We start from the raw sequence: 18,544 nt of genomic DNA on the forward strand, positions 1-18,544 counted from the left end.
TGATAAAGCAAAGAGAACAATTTTAACAACAGTCAAAAATTGAAAGATGAATAACCGAACTGTAAAATAGGCAGGTAGGATGTGTAGTTGCACGTGAGTTAAATAAAGACTTTAAAGTCCAAATTAAGTCCAATTTTATCTGATCACCAAGCATAGTTCCAGATTTGTCAGGTTTGTGGGGGGTTGTTCTGAAAACGTTGGTTCTGCTGTATATGCCAAATCATATAGAAAGTGTCTGGAGGTTGTAGTCCTTGTCGAAATCTCAGATTATTTGTGATTATCTTTGTTATAGCTATATTCCAAATCATATAGAAAGTGTCTGGATTATCTCTGTTTTATCTCAGTTTTAGCTATATTCCAGTGTGAGCGGTACAAAGTGTCCAGCATTAGATTTTTGGGCAGCTATAGATCAAAATTTGTCATTATTATTGCTATTGTTATTATTTTGTGATTATATGAAATCTTGTCTACTGCCTTGGAAGAGGCAATGGTACTTTAAAAGGCGATGCTGAACATAAGATAAGTTTGAGTTTTAAACCATTGTCCTTTTCCTGTCATCTCGATGCAGCTCCACCCATTTCTTAGGAGTGTCTCATTTAACAACTGTGCGGGAGAAGAAGTGTCTTTTAGTGAGAACAGGGAATTAGAAGCTGGATTTGATATTACCAACTTGGTCACTTTCCCAAATAACTCCTTCATCAGAATGAAGGTTGGATGGATGAATTTGGATGCTCCCCCAGGGAAAGAGTTTTCCATCAATGAAGACAAAATGGTGTGGCACAGGAGTTTTCACCAGGTGGGGCATGATTTCAGGAAATCGCAACTCCAGTGTGTCCTAAATTGATGTCATTGTAGCATAGTTGGGAAATGGATCCTGTATACTGTACTTTTGCACTTACTTCTTATGCAGGCTTGCACAAATGTAGTGAAGCTATCAACTAGATAGGGACATTATCTTTTGTTCCATTGCTAAAGAGAATTGTTTAAAGTTTTGGAGATGAGATGAGTGGTATCTAAGTCTAACCTGCAGGACACCTCTTTAGAAATATCTAATCTCTCCCTTTCAAAAAAGATTCTTGTTGAAATGGCCATAACTTCAACTGGGATATAAGGACATATTTAGTCACATTAGTAACCAATGCCATTATGGCTCTTAGTCTGCAGTAAAATGCATTAGCATTCAAAATATTCTTAGTATTCAGTGTGCCATTTCTCCAATTCACTTAATTGCTCGTAGCCCAGAAAATGGAATTCAGCTTTTCCAAAAGCCAATCATTTTCTGTGCACTTAACTGCTTTCATACTTAATTCAAATTGGCAGGTGCCACCCCCCTCCCTTTGCAACAAAAAATGCCCTCCTGGTTCCAGCAGAAAGAAGAAGGAGGGGGAGAAATTCTGCTGCTATGACTGTGCCCAATGTCCCGAAGGCAAGATTTCATTTCAGAATGGTATGAGGCACTATATACATGTCGTATTTTTTTGCTCTCAGCTGTGCAGTTCCTCACCACAATCGGCCAGTGATCAGGTTTGCAAAGGGACACAGCACTTGGAAACAGACCCAACCATCAACTAATCACCAGGGCTCGCAAAGTGCAATTTTACCTGCCCTGCTCCTAACATCCTAGGTGTGATTTGTCCTAAAAAGCATGATGGGCAAGAGGTTCCCTCGCACTAGATTGCCTGGACAGCGATGGGGGCGGGGAAGTGGAGATTTGTTCTGCCAATGCACCTGTAGAGCACAGGTCAGCCACTGCCCTCCCTGCCCCCTCACCATCCAGCTAAGCAGCAGAGATCTTGCAGTCAGGAAGGGAGCTCTAGGGCACTGCCTTCCCATGCAGCTCACTCCTGAGGAACAACTCTAGTACAGCCAGGTTGTGTATATATTACAAAAATAGAATAAATTTTGATGCTATGCACTGTCCAGTGCATAGGAAAGCAATGGCTGGGAGGAAAGCAATGGCAAACCTAGACAGCATTTTAAAAAGTAGAGACATCACCTTGCCAACAAAGGTCCGTATAGTAAAAGCTATGGTTTTCCCAGTAGTGATGTACGGAAGTGAGAGCTGGACCATAAAGAAGGCTGATCGCTGAAGAATTGATGCTTTTGAATTATGGTGCTGGAGGAGACTCTTGAGAGTCCCATGGACTGCAAGAAGATCAAACGCATCCATTCTTAAGGAAATCAGCCCTGAGTGCTCACTGGAAGGACAGATCGTGAAGCTGAGGCTTCAATACTTTGGCCACCTCATGAGAAGAGAAGACTCACTGGAAAAGACCCTGATGTTGGGAAAGATGGAGGGCACAAGGAGAAGGGGACGACAGAGGACGAGATGGTTAGACAGTGTTCTCGAAGCTACAAACATGAATCTGACCAAACTGCGGGTGGCAGTGGAAGACAGGAGTGCCTAGCGTGCTCTGGTCCATGGGGTCACGAAGAGTCGGACACGACTGAACGACTAAACAACAACAACACTGTCCAGACTCTTTATGTTCAAAACAGTTTGACTTTCATAATCATATAACTGAGAAGAACATATCCACAATCTCATACTAATTTCACTTCGTTCCTTATAGTGATTAAAAGTTTCTCCATATTAACATTTTGGGACCCTCTTTTCAGCAGTCATTCTCTCTCTCTCTCTCTCTCTCTCTCTCTCTCTTAAACACACACACACACACACACACACACAGGTGAAAAAATGACAGCTACTCGAATAGCAGTCACAACAGAATGGAATGCCTCTCTCATGTGATTCACAGTCAGCCAATCAAATGAGAGAGCTACTGCTAAAGGAAAACACACAAACAACAATTCAACATAAGCAAACATTCCCATTTCAGGAAATTAAACCTTATCCTTAATAGAAGAGTCCCTTACTGCTTGTAGTATGAGTAGTTCTCATATACAGACCTCTCATCTGCGATATCCCCCTCAGACAGACATGTCTCAGGAGGCCCTGACCCCGCTCACTGGATCCCTCCCTGGCATTTTCAGCTAGCAACTCCTCAAACTTCTCCCTCCTTTCATCTTGATCCAACCACCCCTCCAGGACATGTTCTCAGTGCTCATGAAAGTAAGAAGCAGCAATACTCTGCTGTCAGGAGGGGGCTGCAGAGCACCAACCTCCCACACCAACCACTCCTGTGTCTGGCTAGGACACCTCTCATACATCCAAGTTGAGGTACTGCACAAGTGAAGGTAAAGGTAAAGGGACCCCTGACCATTAGGTCCAGTCGTGGCCGACTCTGGGGTTGCGGCGCTCATCTCGCTTTACTGGCCAAGGGAGCAGGCGTACAGTTTCCGGGTCATGTGGCCAGCATGACCAAGACGCTTCTGGCGAACCAGAGCAGCGCACGGAAACGCCGTTTACCTTCCTGCCAGAGCAGTACCTATTTGTCTACTTGCACTATGATGTGCTTTCGAACGGAGCAGGAGCAGGGACCGAGCAACGGGAGCTCACCCCGTTGTAGGGATTCGAACCGCCGACCTTCTGATTGGCAAGTCCTAGGCTCTGTGGTTTAACCCACAGCCCACGTCCCACTGCACAAGTAGCTGCCCTCAAATACACTTGACTAACGTTCAATTCTTTGTTTCCCCCCAGACATGAATGACTGTGTCGGATGCTCAGAAGGTCACTATCCAAACAAAAACCAAACACAATGTATTCCAAAGACAATAAGCTTCTTGACGTTTGAAGAACCTTTGGGGATGAGCTTAGCTTTCCTCTCTGCCTTTTTCTCACTGCTCACAATATTGGTCCTAGTCATTTTCATTACACATCAGAACACACCACTCGTCAGGGCCAACAACCGGAATCTGACTTACATGCTCCTCACCTCTCTTCTGCTCTGCTTTCTTTGCCCCTTCATCTTCATCAGCCCCCCAAGCACAGTGACTTGCCTTCTTCGACAAGTGACTTTTGGTATCATTTTCACAGTGACTGTTTCTTGTGTGTTGGCCAAAACCATCACTGTGGTTCTGGCCTTTGGGGCCACCAAACCAGGATCCCGAATGAGGAAATGGGTGGGGAAAAGACTGGCAAGCACCACTGTGCTTTCTTGTTCCCTTATCCAAATTGGTGTTTGTGCTGTGTGGTTAGGAACCTCTCCCCCATTCCCCAATTCTGACTCGCACTCTGTGATGGACAAAATAATACTAGACTGTAATGAAGGGTCAGTTGTCATGTTTTACTGTGTCTTGGGCTACATGGGCTTCCTTGCCTTTGTCAGTTTTGTTGTAGCATTTTTAGCCCGGAAACTGCCTGACAGCTTTAATGAGGCCAAATTCATCACCTTCAGCATGCTCTTGTTTTGTAGTGTTTGGGTCTCCTTTGTTCCAGTGTACCTGAGCACCAAGGGGAAATACATGGTGGCTGTGGAGATCTTCTCCATCTTGGTCTCCGGTGCTGGTTTACTGGTTTCCATATTTTTCCCCAAATGCTACATAATTGTGTTGAGGCCTGATCTAAATGACAAACAGCAGTTAATAAGGAGGAAACAGTAGTATATCCCACTGCCAGTCTTTTATTTCAGACTAATCTATAGTTAATATTCATATGGTCTCCATCACACAGTTATTTTGTATTAATTGCTTTGTACCATTTTTGTTGTCAGCGGTGTCCTCTTTGAGATATTAGACCATTAAAAAGCCCAGGAATTATCCATATACTGAAACTACAAATTGGCACTGCTACAGGTGCCACATTCATTTCATAATAGATACGCCCCTGTATAAACCTTCCTACTTTCAAACCGAACCTGCCTTCCCCTAGTTTATTTTGGTGTAATAGTCAGTAAGCTAAAAAAGGGAGGTTCATGCAGGAAGGTTTAGAGGACAGATAATGCATATTATATTTTTTTAAAAAATATTTTTATTCAGTTTTACAATAGGTATAAGGCGACAAAAGATAAAACACAATACAACAAAAAAATAGAAAAATACAATCACATACAAACACAAAACAGCAGAAAATATGAAAAATAAAAATAAAAAGGAAAAAAATACAAACAATTTTTATCCTCATTATATTCTTTGCATTAACTTATTTCTCCGACCTCCCCAGACCTCCCTTCTCTGTATTCCAGATCATATATTCTATCAGCAAATTCTTTCCCTCTGTCTTTATCTGATTTTATTGTAAATTTAAAATCTTAATATAATTACATTTCCTTATGTCTTGAAATATTAGATCTTTTTAATCTTTAAACTTTTTTTTTTACTAATAACCTTTTACATTCAATCTGGTGTCATCAGACATTCATTATCTTATAATGTTTCTGTAAATAGTCTTTAAACTTCCTCCAATCTTCCTTTAGAGGACAGATAATGCATATTCTATGATCACATGAAGCATTCCTTCTTTGAAAAAAGACAGGCTCAATGTTCTTTTCTTTTCTTATTCTTTGTGGTTTACTTTGTGTGCCCTTTGTGTGTCGTCTCAGGAATTGACAGAGATGGCTTTTCATTGAACATCACAAAACATGTTTTTCTCTATTCTTCCGATCTTCCTGGCAATAACAGCACCTAGTTATTATCTCATTGGCAATTATCACACTTGTCATCATTGAATCTCCTTTGGATAAGGTCCTCATAGATTTCGAGAGAATACTAGTCAAAGTCTAGTATTAAAGAATCCCTTCCTGCCATTTCAAACAATGGGGAGGGCAGAGGAAGAGGCAGGATTTTCACTTTTCACCTGGAGAGTTGTAAGACAGCCTTTTAATCTGTGGATTGGTGGAATGACATGACATTTGTGTGAGGGCAAAAGATTCTAGTGAGGTTGGTTCTGAAGCTAACAGGCATGTTCTCGATGGAAGTAAAGGTGTGTGACTAGAAGGAACATTGGCCTCAGTATGCGGCTGATTATTGTGTCCATTCTCTCCTTTCTGCCACGTGTGATGTGCAAACATAACCAACATTGCACCACCAATCATTCGCTCAGCATTCCACATGAAGTCTATCAGCCTGGTGACTTTATAATAGGTGGACTTGCTTCTCATATCTTTGGCTCTTTTGCTAAAGAAGACTTCAGAGAAATCCTTATCACCCATCAAGTCCGCACTTTCTTGTAAGTAGTAATCAAGTACACATCAAGGAATCATTTTATTCTGATTCCCCCCCCCCCCCGTCAGAGCTAGGAATAAGAGTTAGGTGCTAAACTGAGGAGTTAGCTTAGAGGAAGGGAAATGGTGATCTGAAACTGCTAGTAATGCTAACCGAATGCTAACCATGCTTACTCAGAAACAAGCCCCCATTATTTCAGTGGGATTTCTTTTCTCTAGTGAAAGCAGGAATAAGAGTTAGGTGCAAAACTGAGGAGGAAGAGAAATGGTGATCTGAAACTGCTGGTAAGATGAGATAGCTTGGACTTGCTGATCAGTTCTGATCCCCCATTTCCTCCCTCCTCTTCACAATTCTCTTCCAGACAGTGCTTCATTAAAGGAGCAAAGGTTTAGTCTTACTTGGAAATCTGAGCTTCCGCTGTGGAAGCCCTTCTTGAAATGAGGGGCTTCTGAATGCACTGAAGAGCCAAAGAGGTAAGAGAAAGCAGAGTCCCCAAACAGGTGCAAACACCAGAGTCACTTTCAGATGACTTGTTTATTTAGCATTCATCCATATCAGACAGTGTTGGCTTTTTAATGAGCACTCATTCTGATTTGTTTGTGTGGAGCTTCAATGATGTGTGAAGCTTGCATTGTCCCACACTTTGCACTGAATTTCCTCATAGGTGTTAGAATCACAACCCAAAACATTGGCAACCTGGAAGCACTCTCGGAGAAGTAATCAACATCCAACTGTTGAAGGCTTCCAGTACCCACCACCAGGCAGGAAGAGAGATATAGGGGATGGGGGAGGTGACAGGATACTCCCCAAAGTGCAAGTGGCAAAATAGCTCTCTGGTTTCACTTTGAGTTCTTGAGAGAGGCTTGCTTTGACACCAGAGTGTGTTATGGTGAGGGATGGGGAGAGAAATAGAAATTCCACCTGTTTCTATGCTCTCCACAGCACCATCCTGCTTTCAGAGGTAAGGTGCATGTTGGAGATAAAGTAAGGTGCCCTTCTCTGGTCTAAACATTAAAGCAATCCTGAGAAGAGTTTTGGGTGAGGAATCTAACAAATGTAAACAAATTATGCATAGGTCTGATGAGGTAAAGAGTGGCGGCCAATTCAGTAGATACTCTTGTAAGAGCAGCCACACTACAGTATACGAATAGGTTACCAAGGGGTAGGATGTTAGAGAAAAGGAGTCAACCCTTCCCTGGTCTAAATATTAAACCAAGCCTGAGAAGAGTTTCTGGTGAGGAATCTTAAAAGCTCATCTTGCCTTTGAAGTGGGGATTTAAGAGCCCCATTTGTTCTCATCCTAGCCAGGGTATGACAAACTCACATGGCACCCCAAGTTGAAAATATGTCAAGTTGAAAATGTTTCACGGATCTAGAAATGTTGGTTACTATCCTACCTCTCTCTCCTCATTTTCAAATGGATCTGAACCAACAAAAGAGTTCTCTGCTAAGATTGATACAAAGCTCTTAAGGAGTAAAGGGGGGCATCCTAAGCAGTAGATAGTATTGGAGGAGCAGCAACATGATAGCCTGGGAGCAATTGTCCAATGGCTTGCATATCTCTCAGTTATACACCATAAAATTATCCATTGCAGTATTATGCCTAAGAACTATCAGCATATTCTGGCTTTGGTGTTTGCGGTCAAGGAGATCAATGAGAACCCCACGATCTTGCCTAATATCACCTTGGGATTCCACATCTATGACAGTTATACCAATAATAGGATGACCTACCGGGCCATTCTGGACCTTATTTCCATGCATCCCAGATATGTACCCAACTACAGGTGTGACACTGAAAAAAATTTGATGGCTGTCATTGGGGGACTTGACTTTGGAACATCCCTCTACATGGCAACCATATTGGGTGTCTACAAGATTCCCCAGGTAAAATACTGATTTGGGCACTTCACAGCTCACTTATTATTATCTTTCCTAACCAGTGTTCGGAGTTTCCGTGCGCTGCTCTGGTTCGCCAGAAGAGGCTTAGTCCTGCTGGCGACATGACCCAGAAGCTGTATGCTGGCTCCCTCGGCCAATAAAGCGAGATGAGCGCTGCAACCCCAGAGTAGGTCATGACTGGACCTAATGGTCAGGGGTCCCTTTACCCTTTACCTTTAACCAGTGTTCACCCAGTGTTCGCCATAGCTCAGTGCAGGCACCTCTCAGTTGGGCACCATTGCCATTCTATGAGAACAAGAGAGAAGTTCAAGGTGAGCTCCAGCACCTCTTTTTCTTGAAAAATAGAACTGGGTTTTAAAAACGTAATTTAATTTTAATTTTAACTTTAGGAGGATTTATATATTTAAAGGATTTAGATATAAAAAAATATAAATAGCTAAATTTTTTTTTTTCTAAGTTCGCCTTGTATCTGAAAGAAAACATGATTGGTGCCTGGTGAGCAATAAATGGGTTGCTGTGACCATAAGGTTGTCTCTGATGTCACCTTTTACACCTTCCATGAGGAGGAAAGAGAGAATAGCCTCCGCCAGGGCCATCCCTTCCATTGTACCAAGTGAACAACCATATCAGGCCGTTCTGATAGGGGTCACAGATCAGTGGTGGTTGAGACAAGACACATGACTCTAGTTCTGTAGGCTGCAGTTCAGCCATGGAAATGTCAGATGTTTCCAAATCAGCCTCTCTCTATCCAGGCAAGCAAGAGGCAGTATTACTGTTCAGAGACACATACTAGCCAAGTATATGAACTGTGTGACACAGAATGAGTGAGACATGTGTCCTGGGGACATCCTCTGTAGAGTATCCCGAGGGCAGCATAAGGCCCTGGGTGTGAGGTTACTCATCCTTCTCCAATCCAGTGTCTATGACTCTTTCTTGGAGGCTGCAACACAGCCTCTCCTGGTTCCTATCTCGGGAAATGCAGTTTTCTCTCCCACTCTTTTTGACAGAACAGAAACCACATATGAGTTCCTTCTACTACATTCATGAACCAATTTATATTTCTTCATTTCCTTTCAGCTCAGTTATGGCTCCTTTGCTCCAGCGAACACGCATCAAAGCCAACCCACTTCCTTCTACCGGATGGTGCCCAACGATGACCATCAGTACACTGGGATTGTTGAGTTACTTGTCCACTTTTCATGGACATGGGTAGGATTACTTGCGGGCAATAATGAGAGTGGAGAGAAGTGTATGCAGATGCTGCAACCTCTGCTTTCCAGTAAACATATTTGCTTAGCCTTCTTAGAGAGAACTTCCCAAGCTAGTTATGAGTATAATAACGTTCATTTACTGTATCTCCAAGTGAATCAAGTGATTGTGAAGAGCAAAGCCACTGCTGTTATTTTATGCGGGATTTCTGTATCCATACTTGTCTTGCAAGACATGTTAGCACAATGGGAAGGGGGAAATGTGGCTCGGACACCTATGAGGAAAGTGTGGATTCTGACTGCTCAGCTCGATTTCATAGGAATCACTTATCCAACAAGATGCGATATGCAACTCTTCCAAGGTTCCATCTCCTTTACAGTTCATTCCAATGAGGTGCAAAGATTCAGAGCCTTTCTTCAGCTCCTAAACCCCTTTGAGGAAAATGGAGATGGTTTTCTCAAGCAGTTCTGGACCCTGGTTTTTCGCTGTTTATTTCCAAACTCCAACATGGAGGAGAAGCCCAATGGAAGCTGCACTGGAGAGGAGAAGCTGGAGGAGCTCCCTTCATCTGATTTTGAGATGAGCATGACTGCCCACAGCTACAGTGTCTATAATGCTGTCTATGCCATGGCACATGCTTTACATAACACATTGTTGCACAGGTCCAAGCAGAGGGCAGCGATGGAAGGAGAGAGGCAGGAGCTACCAAAATTGCAAGCTTGGCAGGTACTGGTTACCATTTGACATGGGCAGGATCATGATGTCCAGGGGTATGTGCAACAGTGCCCTGAAAATTAGTATAGATAACCATACAGCATTTCTCTCATTCAACTTCAATCTCTTCTATTATTATTTCCTTCCTTCTGTGCAATTAACACTCAAGTGTGGCTCCTGTTCATTTTCCCTATAGAGAATTTGAGAAATAAATTTGATGGTTTTTCCAAGAGGCAATATATTGGAACTGACTGTAAGTCAGACTTCCTCAACCTCGGCCCTCCGGATGTTTTTGGCCTACAACTCCCATGATCCCTAGCTAGCAGGAGCAGTGGTTAGGGATCACAATTCACACAGAATTTTTGTTTAAGGCGTTTGGCATATTTTTGGCTACAACTTTATTAAAATACATAAATGTGGGTGGTTGCTTAGGCATTGGTTACGACTATCTGTCCCCACCCAGGGGCAGAACTGACTTCCAGTTTCCAGTGAAAGCCAGTAAGGGTAAACAAAGAGAACAACAACTACCAGACTTTTAGAAGACATCTGAAGGCAGCCCTGTTTAGGGAAGCTTTTAATGTTTGATGTATCACAGTATTTTAATACTCTTTTGGAAGCTGCCCAGAGTTGCTGGGGAAACCCAGCCATATGGGCGGGGTATAAATAATAAATTATATTATTATTATTATTATTATTATTATTATTATTATTATTAACAATATTGGAGAGAAAATGGAGCTGGGCACCATACCCTCACCTTTCTCCGCATGCTCCCAGGGCCTTGCATAGCCCAAGCCCCATGCCAGGGATTCGGACGAAAGCATGGTAAGACCCTGGATTCCTTTAAAGGAATTCCCTTGCAGCAGCAGCTGCATTGGAGGGGCAGGCACAGCCAACCCTTACCCCTCCACCAACCAATTTTTAACCAATGCCTAACCACAACTAACAAGTTGTGACGACTTGCTATGCAGTGGGCAAAAACCAAATGGCACCAGCCAATCAGCCAAATGGACAAAATTCCTACCAGGCCCCTGCCCCAAAAGCAGACAACTCCATGACAGGAATAGCAAGGTCAAACACAAGAGCCCTAAGTAAGGGAGGGTGGGCGGGTGATCCGGTGCATGCAGCGAAAGAGAACGCTCAATGCTGTGGGCCCTGTATATAAAACCTTTGGTCCATCCCACAACTTGGCAACATCAGAATTTCCCCAGTAACCCAAACAGCCCATTCACTGCCAATGGCCTTCTAAACGATCTCGCCCAGCAACAGAGGGCTGGCCTGTCAGACCCCACGGCAACACGTGCTCTCTATGAAGGAGAACATGCTTTGCCAATCTTTGATCATTTATATGGGAATTAAACACTAGTTCTTATTTACAGAGTTATGTGGAAGAGAGCTTGGGTTGTTTGACCCTTTAAGTAGCTCCCTTTCCCCTCCTATAAAAACTATGCAATGGACTCTCTTTTATATTTTAAATAGAGAATAATTTTTACTCAGTGTACTTGCACGGGTTAGATTAAATATACCAGACAGGCAGGTGTTCCTTATGTTAACAATACATCTTACATAGATTTGAATCTAAGACAAAAACTGCTACAGACTGACTAACTCTGAGACAGGAAGCAGCATAACAGAACATAACTGCTGCTCTATTAAGACTGTTCATAACTGCCATAATTGTACCAACTGAAATAATGATGTCTCGCACAGGACATCACAGAGTCCTCTAGCCCTTGTGAGCATTAAACCTTTCCTTAGCATTTTGGATGCTTTCATCTCACAGTTTAGGGGCTGGGGAGTGAGGTCCTCCATTGCTCTTTCCCTTTTACAAGCTCTCATCTCTTTACGCTGCTATTGGGGGCCTTTAAGACACTTATTGGTTAGCTAGAAAAGTCCTACCAAGCCAACAATTCCAGTGGCTTCTCCAATTGCTCTGTGGTTCTTCCGACCAGGGAGAGGGGAGGAAGGAGATAGTTTTAGCCACCAGTGTTTCTTGTAGTGAAGTGGGCAAGAATGAATTCAGTGCCATTGATTATGAATTTGTTGTGTAAGACGGTTCAGAGTGGAATGGCAAGATGTTCTTGAGACTTTTGGGGCTACTGCATCTGCAATCAAAAGCTTCCACCCTGTGGCTTAAGCCCTTGTAATTGTTTCTTGTTCAGCAGCGAACTATGTGCTTTAGCTTATTTAAAAGGTCTAGAAACCACCCTTCAAAAGATTTAAAGCTCTAGTCTGAGCTTTAAAATCCCTGCCATTTACAGGCAGACTCTGCCCCAAAGTGAGTTCAGTAAGGAGTGACATTTGGGCTTTAATTCATTGCTCCTTTGTTTCCCTTTCAATGCAGCTTCACCACTTTCTTAGGAGTGTCTCATTTAACAACAGTGCTGGACAAAAAGTATCTTTTGGTGAAAACAGGGAATTAGAAACTGGATTTGATATTACGAACTTGGTCACTTTCCCAAATAACTCCTATGTGAGAATCAAGGTTGGGAGGATAGATCTGGAGGCTCCCCCAGGAAAGCAATTTTCCATTCATGAGGACAAAATGGTGTGGCATAAAAGTTTTCTCCAGGTGAGGAATGACAGCAATGTCCATGAGATGTGGGTAAACAAAATATTATTGCATTGCAGATCATGAGTCTAGTGTGTTCCTATCAAAGTGTGGTATATATCTTGAAGCACATGTGGAACATGGACTCCTTATTTTGCTTTAGTTTTCTTTTAATAGAAGGTTAGGACCTGTTACCTGTTTGGGTTCAGCATTGTTTTGATCAAATCATAATGAAAAATTTGCATGTTTTCTAAGTATTCATACTACACCGCTGATTGCTCCTTGTCTTTGGGAGGAAGATATGAAGAAAGCTTCTAAAAGGAGTCAGCTAAAGCCACTTTTCAGTTGGGAAATGTGATAATAACACATTGTTCCAAATCCCAGAGAGGCTTCTAACCATGTTCAGACATGTGTGTTAGACTGCTCCTTACACCCCCCTACTCAGCACAGGAAGATCAGAGGGGGGACAAGTACACCAAGGATGTCTCTGGACATTGGGTGCAGGGCTGGTGAATATTCACCCACCCCTCAATTTGAGGAGGCTCAAAAGAAAGCCATTTTAAGCACCTCCCCACCCCTCAATTGTGGATAATGGTATTTTTCACCCTGAATTGGTTCTAAGGAGATCATTCGCACCTCTTAGTCAATACTAAAATCCCACTGCGCATACAATACTGAGAATGCTTGGAATGTCATGTGTTCCTAATTGTAGTTGAGATAATGGGAAGCAAAGATCCTATACAGCTGCATGTGCTAAATTGTTCCCATGCTTATTCCAACGGGCAGGTTCCACCCCATTCTGTTTGTAGCCCAAGTTGCCCTCCAGGATCCAGAAAGAAAAAGAAGGAGGGGGAGAAATTCTGCTGCTATGATTGTGCTCCATGTCCCCAAGGAAGGATTGCTTCCCAGAAGGGTAAGAGACACAACTCTCCCCCCTCCCCCCCTCACACACTACAGTGGCCAGGTCATCCCGATCCAAATATCTCCACAGTTGACATACTAGATGAAGCTGGTAAGAGGCCCCAGTAGCTACACATGATAGTTGGCTTGGGGTTCAAACACATTGCATTGTATCTGGTGTGTTGCGAAATACCTAAGATATTTCCAATATCATCCTAAGAGGTCCGTATTGGAGGAATTTGTAGTTGCTCTTTAAGACATGATGAGTTTGCATCTAATCTTTTCTTTTTTACCTCAGACATGAATGACTGTATTGGATGCTCAGAAGATCACTACCCAAACAAGGACCAGACACAATGCATTCCAAAGACAATCTGCTTCCTGACTTTTGGAGAACCACTTGGGATGTGCATAGCATTTCTCTCTCTCCTTTTCTTTCTGCTCACACTTTTGGTCCTAGTAATCTTTGCTAAGCATCAAGACACACCCCTCGTCAGGGCCAACAATCGAGACCTGACCTACACTCTCCTCACGTCTCTCCTCCTTTGCTTTCTCTGCCCCTTCATCTTCCTCAGCCAACCAGACAGAGTGAGCTGCCTGCTCCGACAAATGACTTTTGGTGTGGTTTTCACAGTGACTGTTTCTTGTGTGTTGGCTAAAACCGTCACTGTTGTTTTGGCCTTTGTGGCCACCAAACCAGGATCCAGAATGAGGAACTGGGTGGGGAAAAGACTGGGAAGCGCCATTGTGTTGACTTGTACTATTATCCAAGCTAGTATTTGCACTGTGTGGCTGGGAACCTCTCCCCCGTTCCCCCATTTTGACAAGCGTTATGTGATGGGAGAAATCATTCTAGGCTGCAATGAAGGGTCAGTTGCCCTGTTTTACAGTGTTCTGTGCTACATGGGCTTTTTGGCCATTCTCAGCTTTGTTGTGGCATTTTTTGCCAGGAAACTGCCTGAGAGCTTCAATGAGGCCAAATTCATCACCTTCAGCATGTTCTTGTTTTGTAGTGTTTGGATCTCCTTTGTTCCGGTCTACCTGAGCTCCAAGGGGAAACACATGGTGGCTGTGGAGATCTTCTCCATCTTGGCCTCCAGTGCTGGCTTACTGGGCTCCATCTTTGCCCCCAAGTGCTACATTATTATGCTGAGGCCTGACCTAAACATCAGAGAGCAATTAATGAGAAACTGAATTAGAGATTATTATTTTTTAGAGGCAGGGAATTTAAAACCAAGCAACCAAGCAACCAACAAACCAACTGACAAACCAACCCATTTTCTTCCCTTTCTTGATGGCTCCCCAGGTTTGTTGTGTCGTGGTTGATACTTCACAAATGGTACCGGAACATTGTTGTCCTTTCACAGACCATCTTAGGCTACAGTTTTACAATTAATTGGCAATAATATCCATGGAAGTTACTGCAGTTCACTACATGTATATGGGATTGCAGTTTTAATAAAATATTCTAGTATACATTGTACACACAATATTTACTCATGACATATTTGTATTACCCAACATTTAGTAAGAGGAGATTTATTTTGAAGTGACGTTCACAAATGTTTGTTCTATTTCCAAATCCTTTTCCTCAGCCACGAGGCCAGGTCACTATGACAGCATAAAGACATTGTATGAGCTACATGAGGGATGCGGGTGGCACTGTGGGTTAAACCACAGAGCCTAGGACTTGTCGATCAGAAGGTCGGTGGTTCGAATCCCAGTGACGGGGTGAGCTCCCGTTGCTCGGTCCCTGCTCCTGCCAACCTAGCAGTTCGAAAGCACATCAAAGTGCAAGTAGATAAATAGGTACCGCTCCGGCGGGAAGGTAAACGGTGTTTCCATGCTCTGCTCTGGTTTGCCAGAAGCGGCTTAGTCCAGCTGGCGACATGACCCAGAAGCTGTACGCTGGCTCCCTCGGCCGATAAAGCGAGATGAGCGCCGCAACCCCAGAGTCAGCCACGACTGGACCTAATGGTCAGGGGTCCATTTACCTTTACCTTTATGAGCTACATGAAAATGCTATCAATAAGATAGAGCACATACATACCCCTTTTATTTTACCTTATTTTTCCATATCTTATTCTTATAATATATCTAGTCATATGGTGTACGCGTGATAAGAAATCAAAGGACTTGAGATCAACATGGCTTGATCCACCGTGTGTTCAGAATATTTGTAATCACCATGGAATTTCCTTTTCCAAATACACAGAGGTATTTGTTAAATCACAACAATATATGCTGCATTCATGTTCCAAGTCTGCACTGATGCATGGGCATAGCCAGGATTTTTTTTGGGGGGGGGCAGGACTTTTGTTAGGAGGGCAGAACCGACATGATTGGTCAGTTCGTTAAATATTTCTGTTGTTTTCCTTGATCTGTTGGGTATACCCATGCACTGATGCTGCATAATGTTCTCTCTCTCTCTCTCTCTCTCTCTCTCTCTCTCTCCTTTCTGATTTTACTTCTGTAAATTCCCCCCATTTTCTTATAATTTTAATTTTAAAATAAAAGTTATATAAAAAAATTAAAACGTGTGAACATGAACGGACAGCAGTTGAATACTCTCTCTCTCTCTCTCTCTCTCTCTCTCTCTCTCTCTCTCACACACACACACACACACATTATGGAGTCTTTTTTCTGTTACTGTCAGTGCTCTATCCTGTTTTGAGCCTTGTAAATGGTGACTATTCCTCTTCCTGTAGTGCAGCATGATTCCAGGAGCAACATCTTAGCAATCACACCTTTTTGGGAGACACATCTAAACTTCTATGTAGATGAATGTTAACAATCTATACATTAGCAGTCAATAGGGATGGGGAGAAATTCGATTCACAATCTATCGTATTGGCATTGCCCAAAACAATATGGGGACTGAAACAGGGCGATCCTTCAAAATTCACACTTATCTAAATCTGCAATTCCATTCCCCAACCATGTTTATAAAAATGTGTAGATTAGGGGGAAACGTGCATAAAAATGACTGCAAGTGAAAATAACATATTAAAGCCATAATATTATGAGAAATAGGGAGGCGGGTGGCGCTGTGGGTTAAACCATAGAGCCTAGGACTTGCCGATCAGAAGGTCAGCAGTTTGAATCCCCGCCATGGGGTGAGCTCCCGTTGCTCAGTCCCAGCTCCTGCCAACCTAGCAGTTTGAAAGCATGTCAAAGTGCAAGTAGATAAATAAGTACCGCTCTGACGGGAAGGTAAACAGCATTTCTGTGCGCTGCTCTGGTTCGCCAGAAGCCGCTTAGTCATGCTGGCCACATGGCCCGGAAGCTGTACGCCGGCTCCCTCGGCCAATAAAGCGAGATGAGCGCCGCAACCCCAGAGTCGGTCACAACTGGACCTAATGGTCAGGGGTCCCTTTACCTTTACCTATTATGAGAAATTGCTTGAAAAACTGTGTATATTAGTTGAAACTGCATACAATAATGTGTTTATTGTGGGAATTAGACTCTAGTTTCCATTTGCAGAGTTTATGTAAGACGTGCCTGAGTCATTTGACCCTTTAATTACCGTACTTTTCCGTATATAAGATGAGGGGTTTTTTACTCAAAAATAAGGTTAAAAATCAGGGGACATCTTATACACGGACAGTACATATACAGGACGGGTGATTGGTTGCAGCTGTGAGCAGGAGCTTGTCAGTGGCGATTGGGTGGGTGATTGGTGGCTGGTGCAAGGGCTGCTTAGGATTGGCTGATGGTCCGGTGATTGGGTGGGTGATTGGCAGTTGTTTGAAGGGCTGCTGAGGATTGGCTGCCGCTGCGGCAATTGTGCGTGCGATTGGCTGCCGCTGGCTGCGAGTGGGCAGACGCTTGTTTTATTCTGCATCGTGCGTGATTGGCAGCATGGGGTGAGTGATTTTCGGGACATTCCCCTCCAAAAAACAGCTCAACAACTCTGGGCCATCTTCCCCCATTTTCTTAATTTGGGGTCCCCAAAAGTAGGGGACGTCTTATGCATGGGAAAATACAGTAGTTCTCTTTCCCCAAGCCACCCTATATTAAAGTTTAAAGAACAAAAAACTTTTACTTAGTGTGCTTGCAGTTGCAGTTTAAATATACAATGCAGGTTGGTGGTACTTGAATTGCTAAAACATCTTACATAGATTTGTATCCAAGACTGACTCACATTTACAGATTGATTAATATTCTGAGGCAGAAAGCAGCACAACGGTCCATACCTGCTGTTCTAACTGTTAAGGCTGTTCACTAACTTCCATAAGTGTTCCAAGTGAAAATAACTGCTACAGAGTTTATGACATCACAGAGTTCTACAGCTTTTGCAGTCAACCCTTTAGATATGCATTCTGGGTGCGAACATCACACATTTATCAGAAGTTCACACTAAAATGATGGGGGGGGGGGAATCATGATTTTTTAAAAAATACAAAAGATTGATGTGGAGAACTGAATTTAAGATGTGAAATATGAGAAACCAAGTGAACTGAAATTGACAGATCCTTCCATCTGGTAGTCTTTCAGATTTTTTATTTATTTATCTGATTTATACCATAACTTTGAACAAGCATTTCTGCTTTAAAAGCAGACTGACTCACTGATCTTTCCTTACTCCTTGTAGTTTACACTATGCGTACTTTTGTGGCCCCGTGAAGTGACCAAAATGGCTTTTGACGAAACATCACAAACAAGTTTGCCTCCATTCTTTTGACCTTGTTGGCAATAAAGTCACCCAGTTATTATCTCATCTATAATTATTACACTGTCATGACTGTGGATAAGATCCCTATAGATCTCTAGAGTATACCAGCCGAAGTCTAAAAATGGGTATAAAAAAATCCCTTTCCTGCCATTTCAATCAAGGGAGAGGGCAGAGGTAGAGGCTGGATTTCCACTTTTCTCTGAGAGAGCTGAACTCTGTTGAAGAGCTCTGAAGCTAATGATCATGTTGTAGATGATTTGACATAAGTGAGATTAAGGGAGTCTGACTAGAAATTTTTTTTTGCCTCAGTATGCTGGTGTTTATTGTGTCCATTCTCTTCCTTTTGCCTCATATGGTGTGCAAACACACCACTAGTTGTACTCTCAATTATCTGCTCAGGATCCCACATGAATACTACCAGCCTGGGGACCTCATCGTTGGTGCTCTTGCGTCTCACGTCTTTGTTGCTCTGAACAAAGAAGACTTCCGTGGAATCTTAACTACCCATCAGCTCCCTAATCTCTTGTAAG

General features: G+C 42.9%; 2 protein-coding genes across 2 annotated transcripts in view; both read left to right on the forward strand.

Moving 5' to 3' along the window:
• The first annotated feature begins 9,009 nt into the window (after positions 1-9,009).
• Positions 9,010-14,822, forward strand: LOC310661813 (vomeronasal type-2 receptor 26-like). Its single transcript, XM_083408290.1, has 4 exons — positions 9,010-9,900; positions 12,233-12,460; positions 13,226-13,352; positions 13,638-14,822. The coding sequence occupies exons 1-4, from the start codon at positions 9,106-9,108 to the stop codon at positions 14,531-14,533; spliced, it is 2,046 nt and encodes a 681-aa protein (XP_083264416.1). The 5' UTR covers positions 9,010-9,105; the 3' UTR covers positions 14,534-14,822.
• Positions 14,823-15,359: 537 nt separating this feature from the next.
• Positions 15,360-18,544, forward strand: part of LOC310661741 (uncharacterized protein) — a 173,020-nt gene continuing 169,835 nt past the window's right edge. Inside the window, 2 exon segments of the mRNA XM_083408085.1 lie at positions 15,360-17,205; positions 18,390-18,539. Coding sequence (XP_083264211.1) covers positions 17,201-17,205; positions 18,390-18,539 — 155 coding nt within the window. The 5' untranslated portion in view covers positions 15,360-17,200.

Source organism: Podarcis tiliguerta (genome assembly GCF_965153285.1).
Source record: "Podarcis tiliguerta genome assembly, chromosome: 13".
In the NCBI taxonomy this organism is placed as follows: domain Eukaryota; kingdom Metazoa; phylum Chordata; class Lepidosauria; order Squamata; family Lacertidae; genus Podarcis; species Podarcis tiliguerta.

Coding starts and splice junctions, on each gene's coding strand:
- LOC310661813 (XM_083408290.1), top strand. CDS start 9,106: ATGGTGCCCAACGATGACCATCAGTACACTGGGATTGTTGAGTTACTT. Junction 9,901..12,232: donor CAAAATTGCAAGCTTGGCAG/GTACTGGTTACC, acceptor CTTTCAATGCAG/CTTCACCACTTTCTTAGGAG. Junction 12,461..13,225: donor GGCATAAAAGTTTTCTCCAG/GTGAGGAATGAC, acceptor TCCAACGGGCAG/GTTCCACCCCATTCTGTTTG.